The following is an 18,786-nucleotide window of genomic DNA, read 5'->3' as shown; positions in this document are numbered from 1 at the left end:
AGTCTGTACTTAAACGTCATAGTCATTGTACCATTTCAAAGTCTTGGAGTACAGAGCCAAAAGAACAAAAATGTGTCACTGTCCTAATACTTTTGGAGCTCACTGTAGATGAAATTATGAAAAGTGCAAAAATCTGTGATGCCTGGGGGCCACAAAGGACTTACTTCACCCAATCCTCACAGCGGAACTACTTGCTTGATGTTGCATACACATGCCTGTTCCAAATCCAAACCCATAATGGACGCTTCAAAATTTTGTCAAATGCTAGGTGCCACATTTCTCGTGGATTGTTGCATCATCCTGTAATTATGATTTTTCTAAAGGAGGAATTTCGTGGGATCGACATAACACACTTGATATTAACACAGTAGAACAATCTATGATGACACTTCGAATGTTACCCTGGTATTTCACTGGTGGTGGGCTCAAACCAGGTGCCTTTATTGTGAACTGACATGGATAGATCTCCCCTACGGTAGAACCCAATCACCCCCCCCCCCCCCTCTCTCTCTCTGACATGGATTCACAACCACATAATCACATCACACATTCTACTATGGCCACACTAACAAAAACAAGAATTTCAAATATTACTGAAGTGTTTCCAAAATGGAAAGTTTATTTTTATTTTATGGTTCTGTATAGGATACTTTACCTTAATACAGGAATATTAAAAAGTTATAAAATCCTTTAATTTTGGATTATTTGGGGAGAGCTGGAGAGTAAATCAAGCCCTGCTTTTTTTCCCCTCCTAAAATGGAATTGACTTATATAATACCCAAGATGTTTGAAAACAATCACAAACAAGGGTGTCAAAGAAAAAGTGTGAAAAAGATTACAGTGTACAAACTCCTGTCTATAAGGCAGGTATCTCTATAGAAAGACCCTCATCTTCGCTCGATGTGTCGTGTCACCCTCTCTATCCCTCGTGCATTCTCTCTTACAAGCATGCACACACACACACATGCACACACACACACACGCACACATACTCATAAACACACATTACTCGCAAGCTGCCAAAAGCAGATTTTAACCCCAAAGAACTACTGCTATCGACGCCACCACGGCATTCACCTTTATATACACCCAATCTTCTACCCAAAATATCAACATCAAGTCTGACACGTTTCTATCACACGTGACTAAGGGAAAATACCCTTCAGTGGGGTCTCCAATGGCCAGAGGCTGCAAAGCACTTGTGTTTTTTTTTCACACAAAAAAAGCAGAACAGTGCACATAGAATGGGGTGGTTTTTGTTTAGTTTTTTTCATTCCCAAATTCAGAATAAGTTTCTTGGTGAAGGAGGAGAGAATAAGCTTGACTTGAGTTTAGGAGGTTTTATACACTTTCTGGCCTCTCAAAGAGTGTTGCGTATACAGTACAGTACCTTTCTTCGAATTAAGCCGGTAAGAATGTTCACAATTGCTGGGATAGAGTGCAACAGGTAACATCGTTGTGGATAGTGTCTATTTGAGTTATAAAAGTTGTTTTCTGTATTACAAAGTGGGAGAGTTGTGATTGGAATTTGTAATGCCCTGTAACGCCTGAGATTTTGTTTTTGTTCACATATGTAATTTATTTTTTTGTTTGTTATAGATTTGACGTAACACACTTGGGGAAGACGATAACCTATGTGCTACTGTAGGCAAGTTCTCTATTGTTGTTCTTCTCCGGGCACTACACAGTACAATGAAAATAGCAGAGGTCCTTCCTCTGTAGTCCATAGCTTATTACATGATAAAATCAAGGCTCCCTATAGCGATAACGGGTCGAGATATCCCCGGGGTGTATACAGATATAGTGCATATATGTTGATTAATACTTTCTTTAGACTGATTTGACCGGTTTCACATGGATTTGTCGGTGTGTTGATTGTACCACATGTGTAACAGGTCACTTTATATATACTGTATTTTTAAGGCATCTACTTGAGAATTGCATATAGTGACTGATAATAGAATGGCACCGTGTTATGTTTAAGGGTTAATGCTTCCTGCTATAATTTTTTTTCTTACAATAGCAGTATGATTTCAGTTTTCAATTGTGGGTCTGATTAAGGTTAGCGTGTTCCTCTCCTGAATTTTTACATTTTTTTGTGATGGTCCCACAAGTCAAGCCGTCTCTCCTGTGAAAATGAGCTTAGTCAATGTCACATGCTAGCACCCCAGGTGGGAAGTTGAATGCAAAGAGTCAAGTTTGTCACAGTAGACAGATCAGTGACTTCGCAGCCATACGAGACCAACGGGTGCATTCTTTACAGGCGAACAGTAAGCTTAGAAAAATGGCCCCCTCCCTCCCCCAAGAAATAAAAACAAATTGAAACATGTCTCTCCATCTGTCAATACACGACAATAAGACCTTGTCATTCACTGCATAGAAAGCAGTCCCTACTTTGGTCAATTAAAAAAGGAAAACAACAACAACGATATCAACAAAATAAATGCATTACAATATTGTCTATCTCCAAACTAGCCTCTAATAATTGGCGTATCTATAAGCACTACCTACATAGGCAAAACTTGGTATTGCATAATTTTCATCAATCTGAATTCTTCTCTCCTCAATAGTAACTGGAAGATGGAAAAACGGAAAAACAAAACAATAAAACAAAAATGAAAGGTTATTCGAAAACCACCGAAAACACTGAAAAATAATGCTGGTGATTATAGACTTTAGAACGGCAACTATACTTGATATCCCAGATGCACCGTAACTGTGAGAGAAAGTAGTAAATCAAAGTCAAAAATCAACAATTCAGAGTACAAAAAAAAAGTATTATCATAAATTGTTTAGTTTCTTTTCTATAACGGTAATAAATGCCGCAAAAAAACAAGTGTAGTGATAACTTTATATTCAAAGGCAAGGCACGTAATGTGGACTATATGTCATCGTGCAAATGAAGAGTATTGGAGAGATTTGTCATATGTGGACTTGGAGAGAGGTCAAGTCAATAAACCTGCCTCGCACAATTCTAGATTTCAGGGAATGCCACCATTGTATCTGGGATTTTTAGTGTTCAAGTGGCAAAATGTGCAACCCACTGCAACTTTGCAGGTTCGAGGTTCGAGGTTGCACATCAAAGTGTAGATTTTGAGACGTACACATACATTTTTAGTGAATGACTTTAACAGCCTGCATTCGTTTTTTTTTTTCGTCAAGTCATATTGTAAACACAAGCTTCATAAGCTAATGGCCAAATGAATATGTTATTGATTTCGAATGGCATTTTATACACTATGTGTGTTTCATTTTTTTTAAACTTTCTGTTTGTTATTTTTTCCACAATAAATAAAAAGCTCCCCATGAGACTGAGTAGGGCTCAATAGAAGTGCTGGCTTGTTCATATTCAGTTGTGCATAGGTAGCTTAATGCGCACCTTCAAACACATCTCTGCATTTCAGGCTTAGTATTTTTTTTCTTCCATATCGAGACACAAAGAAATGCGACTGAAATCAACTCAAATGTTTTTTTAAACATTTCACGTTTACGTATTTAAACCAAAAAACCTACATTTATCCCCTTTCCTTTAGAGTCTTCGGGCTGACAGACTGATAGCTTCCCTTCAAAAATTCAATTGCACTTGCCTCTTTCGAGTTTTCAAGATTTTTTTTCTTTAATCTTTAAAAAAAAAAACTTTTCCTAGAGGAGATACGAATTCTTTCAAAATAGGGGTCAAATCTCTAACCTAAAAATAGTGTTTAGTCTTCTTTTTTTTAAGAGTTAGGAGTACTCTTAAGAGTATAACTAACTTTTAAGTAGATAGCAGTACAGAATCAACAGGATAATGAGTAAAAAAAAATATATATCACAGTAAACTGAAATCTAAGGGAAAAAACACTCTGAATTCACAATTTGTTCCTATGGTTACACAGTGAATAGTTTGATATAGAAGGGGTAAAGGTCAAAGTTGAATAACTTACAGTCGGGTACGTCTACTACCAGCCAGTCTTTGTGTGTTTCAGACCACCACTTCCCCTGTTCGTAACCAAGGTTAGAAACTCCCAACATCAAAATGAAGAAGAACACCACTATTAGACTAAGAGTTGTCATGCAAAACATTAAGGCATCTTAAGTTTTTTTGTACAGGATACATCACAGTATTTTGAATAGAAAGGCTCTTTTCACACAATGACTGACTGGCATGGCGAAGGGTTAGCTAGAGTGGACCGGATCAGTTTTGCTCCAAACCTACTCGAGTCTTCTTGGCCAATGTCCCGAAGGAGGAGGGGTCTGTGGGAGGGGGGAGGGGGGAGGGAGAGAGGGGGAAAGCACCATTGTTTTAAGTGCTGCTTGCTGGTTAGTTCCCCCGTAGCCGACACTTCTTGCCCCTTGAGCGGTCTTCAGTTCTCTGCCTCTGTGTGGAGGAGGGGGGGTTCACCAATGATGTTTATGCTGTAGTTCTGGTGGACATTTGTCGGCAGAATCGGAGTCCCGTTCGTGACTTGGAATGGAACTAAGCTCGCCCAGGTACCAGGACTGTTTAAACACAACAGAGAGAGAAGGAGAGAACGGAAGAGGGTTTTGAGTCACCTGCATTGAGCAATGGAAGCGTTTGGACACTTTGGAAAGCAATCCTGAAATACTCTGCAGCATTACATTACACTGTAACACGACATCACTATAACATGAACAGTTAACACTTTAGAGGGATAGTCAGCTGAGAAAAATAGTCAACTGAGGACAAAATACAAAAGGATTTATTCATAATGTCAAATCTACAGTAAATTAACCAATTATTTTGTTAGGCAGAAAACACAATTCTGTGTATATAGCATGTATGTCTTGTTAGGATGTGTAATTATTATGCAGCGTCAATCAAATGTCTACGAATCCATCAATCAAATTCTATGGCAGTGTTTTTATGAACAATTGTTTTTTTTAAACGGCACCCACAATAGTTTCATCCCTCTCATCCAATCATGTTGCTTTATCCAGGAAGAGTTTGATGTAAAGGTCTTATGTCTAGTCTAATCAGTCTGTGGCTCGAAGGGGGACACAGTCAAACAAAGCGCTTCCAGTGTATTCCGCCGATTCCTCTGAGGAGGATGTCAAGCGAGGATCACACCTAATCCCATATTGACAGACCCTCTCCATGTTGATCAATGGTGCTACGGAAGGGGGTCGGGGTCTTTACAAATCCTCCTCATCCCCATTCAACGCACGCTAATGCAACACAACACAGCGATTGTTCACCGAAGGCGCAAACCGAAAGTGCAGCCTGCTTGCGAAACACAAACAATGTGTTGTTGTTCTCAAGGGGCTCAATGATACGTACATGTCGAATAATGAATTAATTATTCCCCCCCCCCCCCACACACACACATGGCTGCTACGTCTGAAATACCTGTCTTGTCTTGCACAATTGCTGCATTATAGGCCAACACTATATACAGGGCCTGATATGTAGACACTAAATAGAATCTTATTTTCCTGGGGGGTATGTTTGAAGGTTATGTAGGTTAACCAAGTCCCGCCACTGCCCCATGCAGGTGTAAGGCTTCCTCAATAAATATGGAGAAGAGAGGAGATTCCTGTTGTCAGTGGGATAGGAAGACTACCTAACGAGGGAAAAGGAGAGGAGTGGGAACCGGATATGGTGGAACACAGACTTCATTTTCCCTGAGGCTGTCCCATCTGACAGGACTGGGTCTGTGTCCATGAATGGTGTCTAATGATCTGGTCTGCATTTTATACAAAACCCTGGGAAACCCTCAGCTAAAAACAATGGGAACCACATATTCAATAAGTTGCTAAGAGGATCATAGAAAATAAAACAAGAGAGAGAGAAAGGTAGAGGTAAAGAAATAACATTTGACAACTAAATTTGATAAAGAGGAAAACATTGGAATCTTGTACAGTCAGTTCCAGTCCTATAAAGGGTTAAAACTCCAGAGATGATCTACACAAACTATTTGGGCAGGGCTTTTCTCTCCTCCTCCATCCTCCTTTCTCCTTGACTCCACCTCCCTTCATCATTCTCGCTCCTCCTACCAGCCCCCTTACCCTCTCTCTCTCCCTCTCTTTTTTCTCCCTCCCTGTATTTGCCTAACTCTCTCTGTCTCCCTCTCTCGCAGGCATGCCAAAAATCATCTGACAGGAAATGAGAGATTACGTTTTTCCTACCTTGCTGAACAAAGAGAGCTCAGAGCAGGCTAGTTCCCTGCAGCATTCTGTCCTTCCCTCGTCTCTTTAATACACACACACACACACATTCTCACATACACACACACACACACACACACACACACACACACACACACACACACACACACACACACACACACACACACACACACACACACACACACACACACACACACACACACACACACACACACACACACACACACACACACACACCCTCTCTCTCCCACTCTGTGTCTTACTCTAAAGGCCTTCTCAGGTGAGGACAGCATAGACACAGTAAAGGTAAACAGTGTTCACTATGCAGTCCATCACACTGTCAATCTCATATTACCACATATAGAATTTCACCAAATTATTCATTGTTTACAAAAAAAGATGATGTCTTTGCTTGAGTTAGGGATTTCATTCACTTAGACTTTACACTGAAGTGCAAGGCTGTATCTCAAATGGTACCGTATTCCCTATTTGTTTGACTACTTTGGACAAAGGCCTAAAGTGCACTATATATGGACGCAGCCCAAGTTCACTTCCCCTACACAGGCCTGCAGGTGGCTTCAGACGAGGGCACTCACTAACACTAATGAGAGAAACAACTTTCCTCATGGATTCCTGCTGCGTAATCTATCCCCATGGCCTCCTCTAGCCCCATATTCGAGTTCCACGAACCCAAATCACACTAATTCTCCTTCTCACAAGCGGAGCTCCAGCGTCCAGAGGGCATCTTTCAAGGATTAAGCCAGCCAAATTAGATTATCTAATGGCATCTTATTGGATTGCTGACCCATTTCCTGCCGAATGGCAGTTTGAATGTTTGAATTTATTTATTTTTATTTTTTTACCCCCTTTTCTCCCCAATTTCGTGGTTTCCAATTGTTAGTAGTTACTATCTTGTCCCATCGCTACAACTCCCGTACGGGCTCGGGAGAGACGAAGGTCGAAAGCCATGCGTCCTCCGAAACACAACCCAACCAAGCCGCACTGCTTCTTAACACAGCGCGCATCCAACCCGGAAGCCAGCCACACCAATGTGTCGGAGGAAACACCGTGCCCCTAGCGACCTTGTCAGCGTGCACTACGCCCGGCCCGCCACAGGAGTCGCTGGTACGCGATGACACATGGATATCCCTACCGGCCAAACCCTCCCTAACCCGGATGACGCTAGGACAATTGTGCGTCGGTCGCCCCACGGACCTCCAGGGCGCGGCCGGCTGCGACAGAACCTGGGCGCGAACCCAGAGTCTCTGGTGGCACAGAACCCTCCCTCCGGGAGGCCCCGGAGTGTTTGAATTTGGGTCCTAGTGTCTAGTGGTTCATCAGACAAAGGATAATACAAACACACATCATCTTAATGAAATGTAATTTAAACAGCGCATTCAACTTCTCAATCCTATGAACAAACCTTTGCTAGTGCAATTATGGAATGCTTAATGTATCTCTGAGATTCAGATTACTCAACATGTGCAGAGAAAGACAAGTGTAAGCAAGAGAAAATCAACCAACACAATCTCAATACACAATGTCTCAGTACAGTCCATGAGCGATGCACCAGGTTATTCAGATTGTCAATACTTTGCTGATAAGAATACGGAATTCCTCACCTACCCCCGAGATTCAGATTACCAAGACATCACTCAGTCTGAGGAGTAAGCAATGTGTGGTTAGTTAGAAAGTTCAAATAAAAGGCAGATTACATGAAAGATGGCATCAACTATCATTTCAGGGTCAGGGACAATATAATGCCAAGGTTCCTACTATCAACTCAAGTGTTCTACAGTTGCAGTTAGCAATCTACACTGGCACTCTTCAGCAACGTTTGAATTCAGTTCCTATCGTACAGATACTCAAGCTCACCCAGCTAGTTATGGAAAATCTACAGAGGACAATAAACTTGTCTGAGCTGTCCTCTCTTGCAGTCTTTATCTTTCAAGAGGCAGCATTGATGATTTCATGAACTATCTTACTGAAAATATGGAAATATGGAAACCATCAAAAAACACACTTCAATTGCACCCAGAAACACGGTTATAGGAGACTCATGAGTTTGGAATTCCATGACAGAAGACATTGATTTGAATACCTGCTTAACTTTGAGTTGTATTAAAAGTTTGACAAATAGTATACTGTAAGGAATCTGAATTGCGGTATCCTGATGTGCTCGTAAATCAATTAAGCAAGTCTGACTAGAAACAAGTTATTCTTTCACTGCACCTCTCATCGCTCCTAAAGGCTTGGACTGTACGATCAGGGAGGACCAGAAGTCGAGTGTCTGTCTAAGCAGAGAGAGAGAAAGCAGAGAGAGAGAAAGAGATAGAGGGCAAAGAGAGAGAGAGAAGTGAGAGAGAAGAGAGAGAGAGAGAGAGGGCAAAGAGAGAGAAGTGAGAGAGAAGAGAGAGAGAGAAGTGAGAGAGAAGAGAGAGAGGGCAAAGAGAGAGAGAGAGAGAGAGAGAGATAGAGGGAGCGAGAGAGAGGCCTCCTTGTAGCTCAGGCATATATTTTCTCTTACCTCCACTGGTCTATCAGGAGACCTAGAGAAGGGGCTCTCAGGAAACCCTTTAACCTCAGAGAGGGCAGAGTAGGCCGGTGGAGGTTTGAAGAGAACAGCACATATACATGCACCCCATCTCTCCCTCTATCCTATTAGGTATACAGCTGTGTTCTACCATTTCAGAACAAAGAGAAACAAGGAGAAACCCTTCAGGAAATGCTTCTACACCTGCATTGCTTGCTGTTCGGGGTTATAAGCTGTGTTTATGTTCAGCTGATGTAAGAATGGCTTTATAAATACAGTTGATTGATTGATTTATTGATTGATTCTCTGACAGACAAGGCCCTGTTGAAATAGAAGTTAACATTTTTTCCAAGCGAGGGAGACAGAAAGAGAGAGTGAGAAAGCGAGAGAACGAGAGAGAGCATTGACGTGTCTCTTTAAGTAGGCGGAGTGGGGATCAAGGACAAAGCCGGAGAGGCAGAAATGTTCATATACTGTAGCTAAAACGTTGACCCTGTATTGACATGTCTATGCATTGGCATTGTTAAGTCTTTCCATAGAATGGTTTTACAGTATCTGCCACAATTACATCCAAGTGATGAAAGCAAAAAATATCCTTCTTCTGACTACGTTGCAGCAGTACAAAACATTAGGAACACCTGGTCTTTCCATGACACAGACTGACCAGGTGAATCCAGGTGAAATCGATGATCCCTTATTGATGTCACCTGTTAAATCCACTTCCATCACTGTAGATAAAGGAGAGGAGACCGGTTAAAGAAGGATATTTAAGCCTTGAGACAAGTGAGACACGGATTGTGTATATGTGACATTCAGAGGGTAAGACATATTATATATATATATTTATATTTATTTTCTTTGAACAGGGTATGGAAGTAGGAGCCAGGCGCACCAATTTGAGCGTCTCAAGACTCTGGGTATTTCACGCTCAACAGTTTCCTGTGTGTATCAACAATGGTCCACCACCCAAAGGACATCCAGCCAACTTGACACAACTGTGGGAAGCATTGGAGTCATCCCTGTGGAACGAACACTTTCGACACCTCGTAGAGTCCACGCCTTAACGAATTGAGGCTGTTCTGAGGGCAAGAGGGGGTGCAACTCAATATTAGGAAGGTGTTCCTAATGTTTTGTACACTCAGGGTATATAAATAAAATGACCGTAATGTACTGGCACCTCAGAACACCCATACAAAGGGCTTTCTGTCTCCTCCATGCAGTTTGAACACTCAACTCAAACAGAAGAAAAGCAAAGAACAGTCAGAGAGTAAAATAAACGGCTTGTAACGGAGCTAGCCTGTGTCCCAGATGGCACCCTATTCCCTATATAGTTCACTACATAGGAAATAGGGTGCCATGTGGGACACATATATACTATTTGTGTGAGCTGTCACACTGCCGAGGCCTCCAACAGATGTTTTATGTGTGTTTTACTTTCCCTAACACAAATCCAATCCAAGGCCTTCCTAAGGCTCAACAGAAATGAAAGATAAATATGTGTTACACTGGGAAAGGAGAGAGAGAGAGAGAGAGAGATAGAGATAAAGAGAGAGAGGGGGGGGGGGAGAGGGGGGGGCTGGAGAGAGAGAGAGACTGGGCTGGAGAAAGAGAGAGAGAAAGAGGGCTGGAGAGAGAGAGAGAGAGGGGGCTGGAGAGAGAGAGAGAGGGGGCTGGAGAGAGAGGGGGGGCTGGAGAGGGACGGGGCTGGAGAGAGAGAGGGCTGGAGAGAGAGAGAGAGAGAGAGAGAGAGAGAGAGAGAGAGAGAGAGAGAAAGAAGACTAGAGAGAGAGAGAGAAAGAGGGCTGGAGAGAGAGAGAAAGAGGGCTGGAGAGAGAGAGAGAGAGAGAGAGAGAGAGAGAAAGAGAGAGAGAGAGAGAGAGAGAGAGAGAGAGAGAAAGAGGGCTAGAGAGAGAGAGAGAAAGAGGGCTGGAGAGAGAGAGAGAAAGAGGGCTGGAGAGAGAGGGACGGAGAGGGAAAAAAGAGAGAAAGAAAGAGAGAGAGAGAGGCTGTGAAAATGTGGTGTTTGTTAACGATGCTATGCTTCTCTATAGCGGGGAGGACTCTTTTAGGCAATGTGTGAGAGCGTGAGCTAGAGAGAGAGAGAGAGAAAGACATAGTTTCCCCTAAATCTTTTTGTTTCTTAGGAACTGCCATGGCCCCATTCCAAAGAGCCAATCAGCCGATTAAGTCTGCAGCATCCTGTCACACAGTGCAGTACTAGACGATAGCAGAGTGTCCCTTGATTAGGTCCAGTAACACAGTTAACCAGTAACGTTAATCCTCCTGTGTCTATGACCTAACACACTTCTCCAAATGTATTTATTTTTTTTCTAAAAAGTGATATACATGAATAGAAAAAGATTAAACGTTTTTTAATTTAAAGGTGCTTACCTAAAATGTCAAATTAAGCAAAAAAAAATGTAGGTAATTATATGTAATTAATATATTTATATTATAAAGCATAACTCACATACATTCCCAGGAACAACAGCTAAAGGTGGAGGTATGTAAAAATGAAAAGTACTCTTTGATGTCACACACATCTTATTATGACACCTTGAATATCTGATTTGGCACTGTTATTGCTTGGTTGACATCCACTCTGGCAGTCTATGGATGATTATAATGACTAGTTATACAGTACAAATGCCCTCAGGGTTAGAACTTACTGGAATAGTGAGCAACGTTCAACAGATTGTTCACATTCTTTATGGGTATTCCAGATTCCCATTGTGGTGGTAGAAATGGAAGGGTAACTGAGGTAATGAATGCAGAGAGATGAGGGGTGAACTTTGTATGTTTATCACTTCAGGGTCAATAAAATCTCAATCTGTAGACTCTATTGAAAGTATGAATATATTGTATGTGTGTCTACGTGTGTGTGTGTGTGTGTGTGTGCGAAAGTGTGTGTGATAGGTGTGTGTTTCATCAGATAGTTTGTAGACAAGTGACAGAGAGAATGTTTGAAATAATGGAAACGTTACCTTTGCCAAGCAATCCCCAAAGTATCCTCAGTGCCACTGGGGCCATAATGCCTGCCGTTTTGATTCATGGTCCAGTCACATATCCTCAGCTGTCAATTAAAACCTAGCAGTCAGACACGGAGCCAACAGCACAACTCACAGCTCACGTTGATATCACCACACACAGTTACTATACAAGGTCACTACAAAACAAAATCATGCATGCAAGAAAATCCTAAAGCAGAGAGCCTGGAACAAACCAAAAAATAGGCCAAACTACTATCCTACAGCTGTTTTTATCTAAACATAAAGAAATACGACACGTCTGTCATTATTAGTGATATTAGATCCTTATACAGTTTAAAATCTAGGGAAAGCAGATGAAATTAAAGAACAGTAAGCATGCCATCACACTTAATACTAGGTTTCTAATCTGACCTGGAAGCAGAGAAGAGGTTAGTTTACACATTGTGAGTCATGTCAATGGCAGTCGTTCAGCTACTGTATAAGGGAGTAGTTTGATATGATTAGCCTGTGGGGCCAGGCGTTCCACAGGTTACATATATACATGTTGTTAGATAATATGTAGTGTTCATTCTTATTCTGCATGCAGGCTCGTTGAAGCATTTCTGTATTTTATAGCAGTCCAACTCAGGTCCAAGTATCCCCATATGGACGTGGTAGTTTTAGTGTAGCTAGATGAGATTGTGGCAGGGTTGCTAAACAAGGGCTGCTGTCTTGTCTCTAACGTCTTACAACAATGACACACACACACACACAACACCCCTGAAAGACACACACACATTAACTCAAAACCAACACACACTCTCGCCCAGGCATTATACACACACACGTCCACAGTCCAGAAGAGGCATCTCAGCCAATACCCAGCTAAACTTGCACCTTTAGTCGACACATCCATTTGGTAGTGCATCTTGAAAAAGTGCCTCGTGAGCAATCCTCCCACCGCTGTGGCAGACTGAAGAGCTCTTACGAGGGTTTAATCATATATACGCACCACACTGAATATTCAAAACCCACTTAGGATGATCAATAACATTAGCCTTCTCTCTGAGAGCACCTGTACACAAAGCCACACAGTGGTTTTTCACAGTACATCTTGAGGTGAATGACTGATTTCCTCTAGTTGTTCTGTGTATCTTGTGTGTATCGAAAATGTGAAGGTGTCTGCCGAATTACCTAACCAACGATAAAGACAATATTTTCCTAAATCAAATAGAAACTAAAAAAACATACGCACTTGTGCGCACACACACACACACGCTAGTCTATAAAGGAGGATATAAACAGAGGCCATCACTCCATTTTTCTAAATCATATTAATTTGTTCTCCCAACACCAAGCCTCTACTCTAAGCAGACTGCATGGTTAAGTCTCTACCTTACTCTTCTACTAACATCAGAGACTCGGGTGCTGCATCCTCCCCAGCACACCAAAACCCTACACTGCCTTTCCATCATCCAGCCCAGCCTGTTGCTCTGCTTTGACAAAGCTTCGAGCAGAGAGAACGTTCTGGCTGTGCCAGACGCTCTCCTACCACCAACAACACCACCCTCACCCCCCTCCCCACGCTCTGTGCCAGGCCTGCCAGCACTCCTCTAGGGGGGCTCGCCATCTGTCTCCCGGCACTGCCAAATCACAGTGGCAAGGGTAGGAGGGACGGGAAGCCGTCGCCGGGGAACATTAGCGAAACAGATGCAGGCAGAATGGGGATTAGCAGGCTTCCTTAGATAATATCAAATGACATCTGATCACTGAACGTTCCCACAGGAATGCATAGCGGAGGAACGGTCCCTCGAGGGGTTAACCAAGGAGAAGACATGAATGGGAGTTATTTTTTTCTTCACAGATTTTTTGCATAGGAATTGTTTGGAAGGGGGAGGGGTGCGGGCAGGTGGGTGTTTTGGGGGTTGGTGGGGTTGTGTGTAGAGTGCACACTGGGGACGTTGGGCGGCTGACAACACTTGGATCTCTTCAGCTGCATCTTGAAATATAACCAGTGACGGCATCTCTACAGCTACATACTGAAATATCACCGGTGACTGCATCTCTACAGCTACATACTGAAATATAACCAGTGACTGCATCTCTACAGCTACATACTGAAATATAACCCAGTGACTGCATCTATACAGCTACATACTGAAATATAACCCAGTGACTGCATCTCTACAGCTACATACTGAAATATCACCGGTGACTGCATCTCTACAGCTACATACTGAAATATAACCAGTGACTGCATCTCTACAGCTACATACTGAAATATAACCCAGTGACTGCATCTCTACAGCTACATACTGAAATATAACCCAGTGACTGCATCTCTACAGCTACATACTGAAATATAACCAGTGACTGCATCTCTACAGCTACATACTGAAATATAACCCGGTGACTGCATCTCTACAGCTACATACTGAAATATAACCCAGTGACTGCATCTCTACAGCTACATACTGAAATATCACCAGTGACTGCATCTCTACAGCTACATACTGAAATATCACCGGTGACTGCATCTCTACAGCTACATACTGAAATATCACCGGTGACTGCATCTCTATAGCTACATACTGAAATATAACCCGGTGACTGCATCTCTACAGCTACATACTGAAATATCACCGGTGACTGCATCTCTATAGCTACATACTGAAATATCACCAGTGACTGCATCTCTACAGCTACATACTGAAATATCACCGGTGACTGCATCTCTACAGCTACATACTGAAATATCACCATTGACTGCATCTTTACAGCTACATACTGAAATATAACCCGGTGACTGCATCTCTACAGCTACATACTGAAATATAACCAGTGACTGCATCTCTACAGCTACATACTGAAATATCACCGGTGACTGCATCTCTACAGCTACATACTGAAATATAACCCGGTGACTGCATCTCTACAGCTACATACTGAAATATCACCAGTGACTGCATCTCTACAGCTACATACTGAAATATCACCGGTGACTGCATCTCTACAGCTACATACTGAAATATCACCAGTGACTGCATCTCTACAGCTACATACTGAAATATCACCGGTGACTGCATCTTTACAGCTACATACTGAAATATAACCCGGTGACTGCATCTCTACAGCTACATACTGAAATATAACCAGTGACTGCATCTCTACAGCTACATACTGAAATATCACCGGTGACTGCATCTCTACAGCTACATACTGAAATATAACCCGGTGACTGCATCTCTACAGCTACATACTGAAATATCACCGGTGACTGCATCTCTATAGCTACATACTGAAATATCACCGGTGACTGCATCTCTACAGCTACATACTGAAATATCACCGGTGACTGCATCTCTACAGCTACATACTGAAATATCACCGGTGACTGCATCTCTACAGCTACATACTGAAATATCACCAGTGACTGCATCTCTACAGCTACATACTGAAATATCACCAGTGACTGCATCTGAAAGATGACACCCCAAGTCGGTGAAACTCCTCCACCTTGTGTGTCTGGTCTCTCCACCCAACCCGCCTCAGAACAACAGTCTCAAACACACAGGAGAAGTGTCAATACATCTCATAACTCTACCTAATAAATATTCAGAGCTGGGGTGAGATGGCAAAAACAACAAGGGGAGTATACCTATGACATTGTTTACTCCACAGTGTATAGTGGCCTAGTGCCAGTAACCACAGGACGAAAGAGCCAGCTTCTTACGTTTAAATCATCCTGAACCACAAACAACACAGACAAAGCCTGACTAATAAAATATAAGCATGATGAATGGCTATTGTATTTCCTTCAAGTCTTTTCTATTCATTTAGTATTCAGCTCGCAGTGTTAGTTTAATTTAATTTAATATAAATTGATATTTTACACTATCGGCCAGTGAGACAACATTGAGTACAGCTGTTTAGTGACTTATCTGAGAGAAATAGCAGGGCAATGAAAAATTGCATATTAACTCTACACACACACACACACACACACACACACACTGCCCAAAATAGTCTACCCTGCTATAGAGAATCATAGCATCATTAACAAACAGCACATTTTCTGCCTGCTGTACCTTTGCCAAGCTTCAGAAAAATACAGGCCAGGCTTTGTCATTACGTTCGACAGGAACGGTAGAGAAGAGAAACCACTGATTACTATGTAGCCGCGTGCAGATGCATTCAATTAAGCGTGGTTGGAAAGCCTTGGCTTCGGACCAGCGTGTTAGTGTGTGCTTCATGAGGAGGGGCTGGCGCTCCAAGCCTCCTTTTCAACCCTCGCTGACCACGATGATCCTAACCTCACACACACTTCAGGCACCACGTGGTCACATGTGCCCAGGCGTCGGGACAACCGCTCGACGCCAACAACACCAAACAGTCTGGCTCTGGTCTGTATCATACACTGTCTGTCTGAATATTCTGACGTACAGAATAGTATGGGAAGACAAGAAACCCACCCACTGTCTAATGAATACTGAACCACAACAGAGTCATTGAAATGTGTATTTTTGTGCACTTTCTCCCTTCTGTACTATTGAGGATACAGCATACATTGGCAAGAAAACGTATGTGAACCCTTTGAAATTACCTGGATTTCTGCATAAATTGGTCATAAAATTTGATCACAACAATAGACAAACAGTCTGCTTAAACTAATAACACAAACAATTACACATTTTCATGTCTTTATTGAACACACCGTGTAAACATTCATAGCGCAGGGTGAAAAAAGTGTGTGAAGCCTTGGATTTAATAACTGGTTGACCCTCCTTTGGCAGCAATAACCTCAACCAAACGTTTTCTGTCGTTGAGGATCAGACCTGCACAACGGTCAGGAGGAATTTTATAAAACTGCTTCAGTTCAGCAATATTCTTGGGATGTCTGGTGTGAATCTCTCTCTTGAGGTCATGCCACAGCATTTCAATCGGGTTGAGGTCAGGACTGATTGGGCCACTCCAGAAGGCATATTTTCTTCTGTTGAAGACATTCTGTTGTTGATTTACTTCTGTGTTTTGGGTCTTTGTGCTGTTACATCACCCAACTTCTTTTGAGCTTCAAGTGGCGGACAGATCGCCTTATATTCTCCTGCAAAATGTCTTGATAAACTTTGGAATTCATTTTTCCGTCAATGATAGCAAGCTGTCCATGCCCTGAGGCAGCAAAGCAGCCCCAAACCATGAGGCTCCCGCCACCATACTTTACAATTGGGATGAGGTTTTGATGTTGGTGTGCTGTGCCTTTTTTTCTCCACACATAGTGTTGTGTGTTCCTCCCAAACAACTCAACTTTAGTTTAATCTGTCCACACAATATTTTACCAGTAGCGCTGTGGAACAACAAGGTGCTCTTTTGCGAACTTCAGACATGCAGCAATGTTTTTTTTGGACAGCAGTGGCTTCTTCTGTGGTGTCCTCCCATGAACACCATTATTGTTCAGTGTTTTATGTATCGTAGACTCGTCAACAGAGATGTTAGCATGTTCCAGAGATGTTTGTAAGTCTTTAGCTGACACTCTAGGATTCTTCTTAACCTCATTGAGCATTCTGAGTTGTGCCCTTGCAGTCATCTTGGCAGGATGGCCACTCCTAGGGAGAGTAGCAACAGTGCTGAACTTTCTCCATTTATAGACAATTTGTCTTACCGTGGACTGATGAACATCATGGCTTTTAGAGATACTTTTGTAACACTTTCCAGCTTTATCAATTCTTAATCTTAGGTCTTCTGAGATCTCTTTTGTTCGAGGCATGGTTCACATCAGGCAATGCTTTTTTGTGAATAGCAAACTCAAATTTTGTGAATGTTTATTATAGGGCAGGGCAGCTCTAACCAACATCTCCAATCTCATCTCATTGATTGAACTCCAGGTTAGCTGACTACTGCCTCCAATTAGCTTTTGGAGAATTCATTAGCCCAGGGGTTCACATACTTTTTCCAACCTACACTGTGAATGTTTATAATATGTATCCAATATAGAGAAAAATACAATAATTTATGTGTTATTAGTTTAAGCACACTGTGTTTGTCTATTGTTGTAACTTAGATGAAGATCAGATCACATTTTATGACCAATTTATGCAGAAATCCAGGCAATTCCAAAGGGTTCACAAACTTTTTCTTGCCACTGTATACATGACATTCCTCTGTGGACTGCCTTACAAAATGTGAATCAAAGCTAGACAACTGTATCACGGGAGTGATGGTCTGTTTATATGTCTGTGATGGCTGACTGACATATATAGTAGCTACATTTTAGACACTATTTGAAGTAAACAGAACCTTACACCCTCATCTATTATGCTACATCTAATGACTTTCTGCCCCATAGCGGAAATAATTAGGTAAAAGCTATTCCACAATATTACCTACATACAGTATATGGAATGGTACAAAAGGTACCCATATATCTCCCATGAGTCCCCACTAGACTATATTATGCAAGAGTCACAGGAGCGAGCACTGTCAGGAAAAGTTGATGTCTGTGATAGTTTTATTTCTCAGACTCCCCCTGAGCCAGAACATATGACACAATGTGGTTTAACTCCCAGACACAGAATGTAATATCTCCATGGACTCAGACCCCTTTTGAAGGGAGGTGGAGAGGGAGGAAGGAAAGAAAGGTAGTTGTACTGTGTCTCACCTGTTGTTGGTGAAGGAAGGCTGGATCTCTAGAGCTCAGTCCTACAAAACGATTGGCTGTGGGGGTGCCCGGGGCTGAGTAGCCTGGAAGAACACACACACGGACAGATATTACATATTATTTATCTGTATAGAAAATGTAAAGTGGTACAGTAGTGGTATAGTAGAATTGCTAGAGTAATGGTGGACAGTAGTGGTGGAACAGAGTGGTATAGTAGTAGTGGTGGACAGAAGTGGTGGTACAGTAATGGTATAGTAGTAGTGGTTCAGTAATGGTGGACAGTAGAAGTGGTACAGTAATGGTATAGTAGTAGTAGTACAGTAATGGTATAGTAGTAGTGGTGGACAGAAGTGGTGGTACAGTAATGGTATAGTAGTAGTGGTACAGTAATGGTATAGTAGTAGTGGTACTGTAATGGTATAGTAGTAGTGGTACAGTAATGGTATAGTAGTAGTGGTACTGTAATGGTATAGTAGAAGTGGTACAGTAATGGTATAGTAGTAGTG

The 18,786-nt window shown here is 42.1% G+C and overlaps 1 protein-coding gene across 15 annotated transcripts in view; it reads right to left on the bottom strand.

Annotated features, from left to right (window-relative positions):
- Positions 1-1,577: 1,577 nt before the first annotated feature.
- Positions 1,578-18,786, bottom strand: part of LOC139379000 (nuclear factor 1 B-type-like) — a 91,424-nt gene continuing 74,215 nt past the window's right edge. For 6 of the 15 annotated variants that reach the window (XM_071121700.1, XM_071121704.1, XM_071121698.1 and 3 more), the window contains 2 exons: positions 18,281-18,363; positions 1,578-4,479 (listed from right to left, as the gene is read on the bottom strand). In XM_071121700.1, the coding sequence (XP_070977801.1) occupies positions 4,378-4,479; positions 18,281-18,363 (185 nt within the window). In that variant the 3' untranslated portion in view covers positions 1,578-4,377. Of the gene's footprint in view, positions 4,480-11,643; positions 11,733-18,280; positions 18,364-18,786 lie in introns of all 15 variants that reach the window. The other 9 variants (XM_071121696.1, XM_071121691.1, XM_071121694.1 and 6 more) reach the window with 4 other exon arrangements.

This window comes from Oncorhynchus clarkii, chromosome 21, assembly GCF_045791955.1.
Source record: "Oncorhynchus clarkii lewisi isolate Uvic-CL-2024 chromosome 21, UVic_Ocla_1.0, whole genome shotgun sequence".
Taxonomy (NCBI): domain Eukaryota; kingdom Metazoa; phylum Chordata; class Actinopteri; order Salmoniformes; family Salmonidae; genus Oncorhynchus; species Oncorhynchus clarkii.
This window is presented reverse-complemented; position numbering and strand designations above follow the sequence as displayed.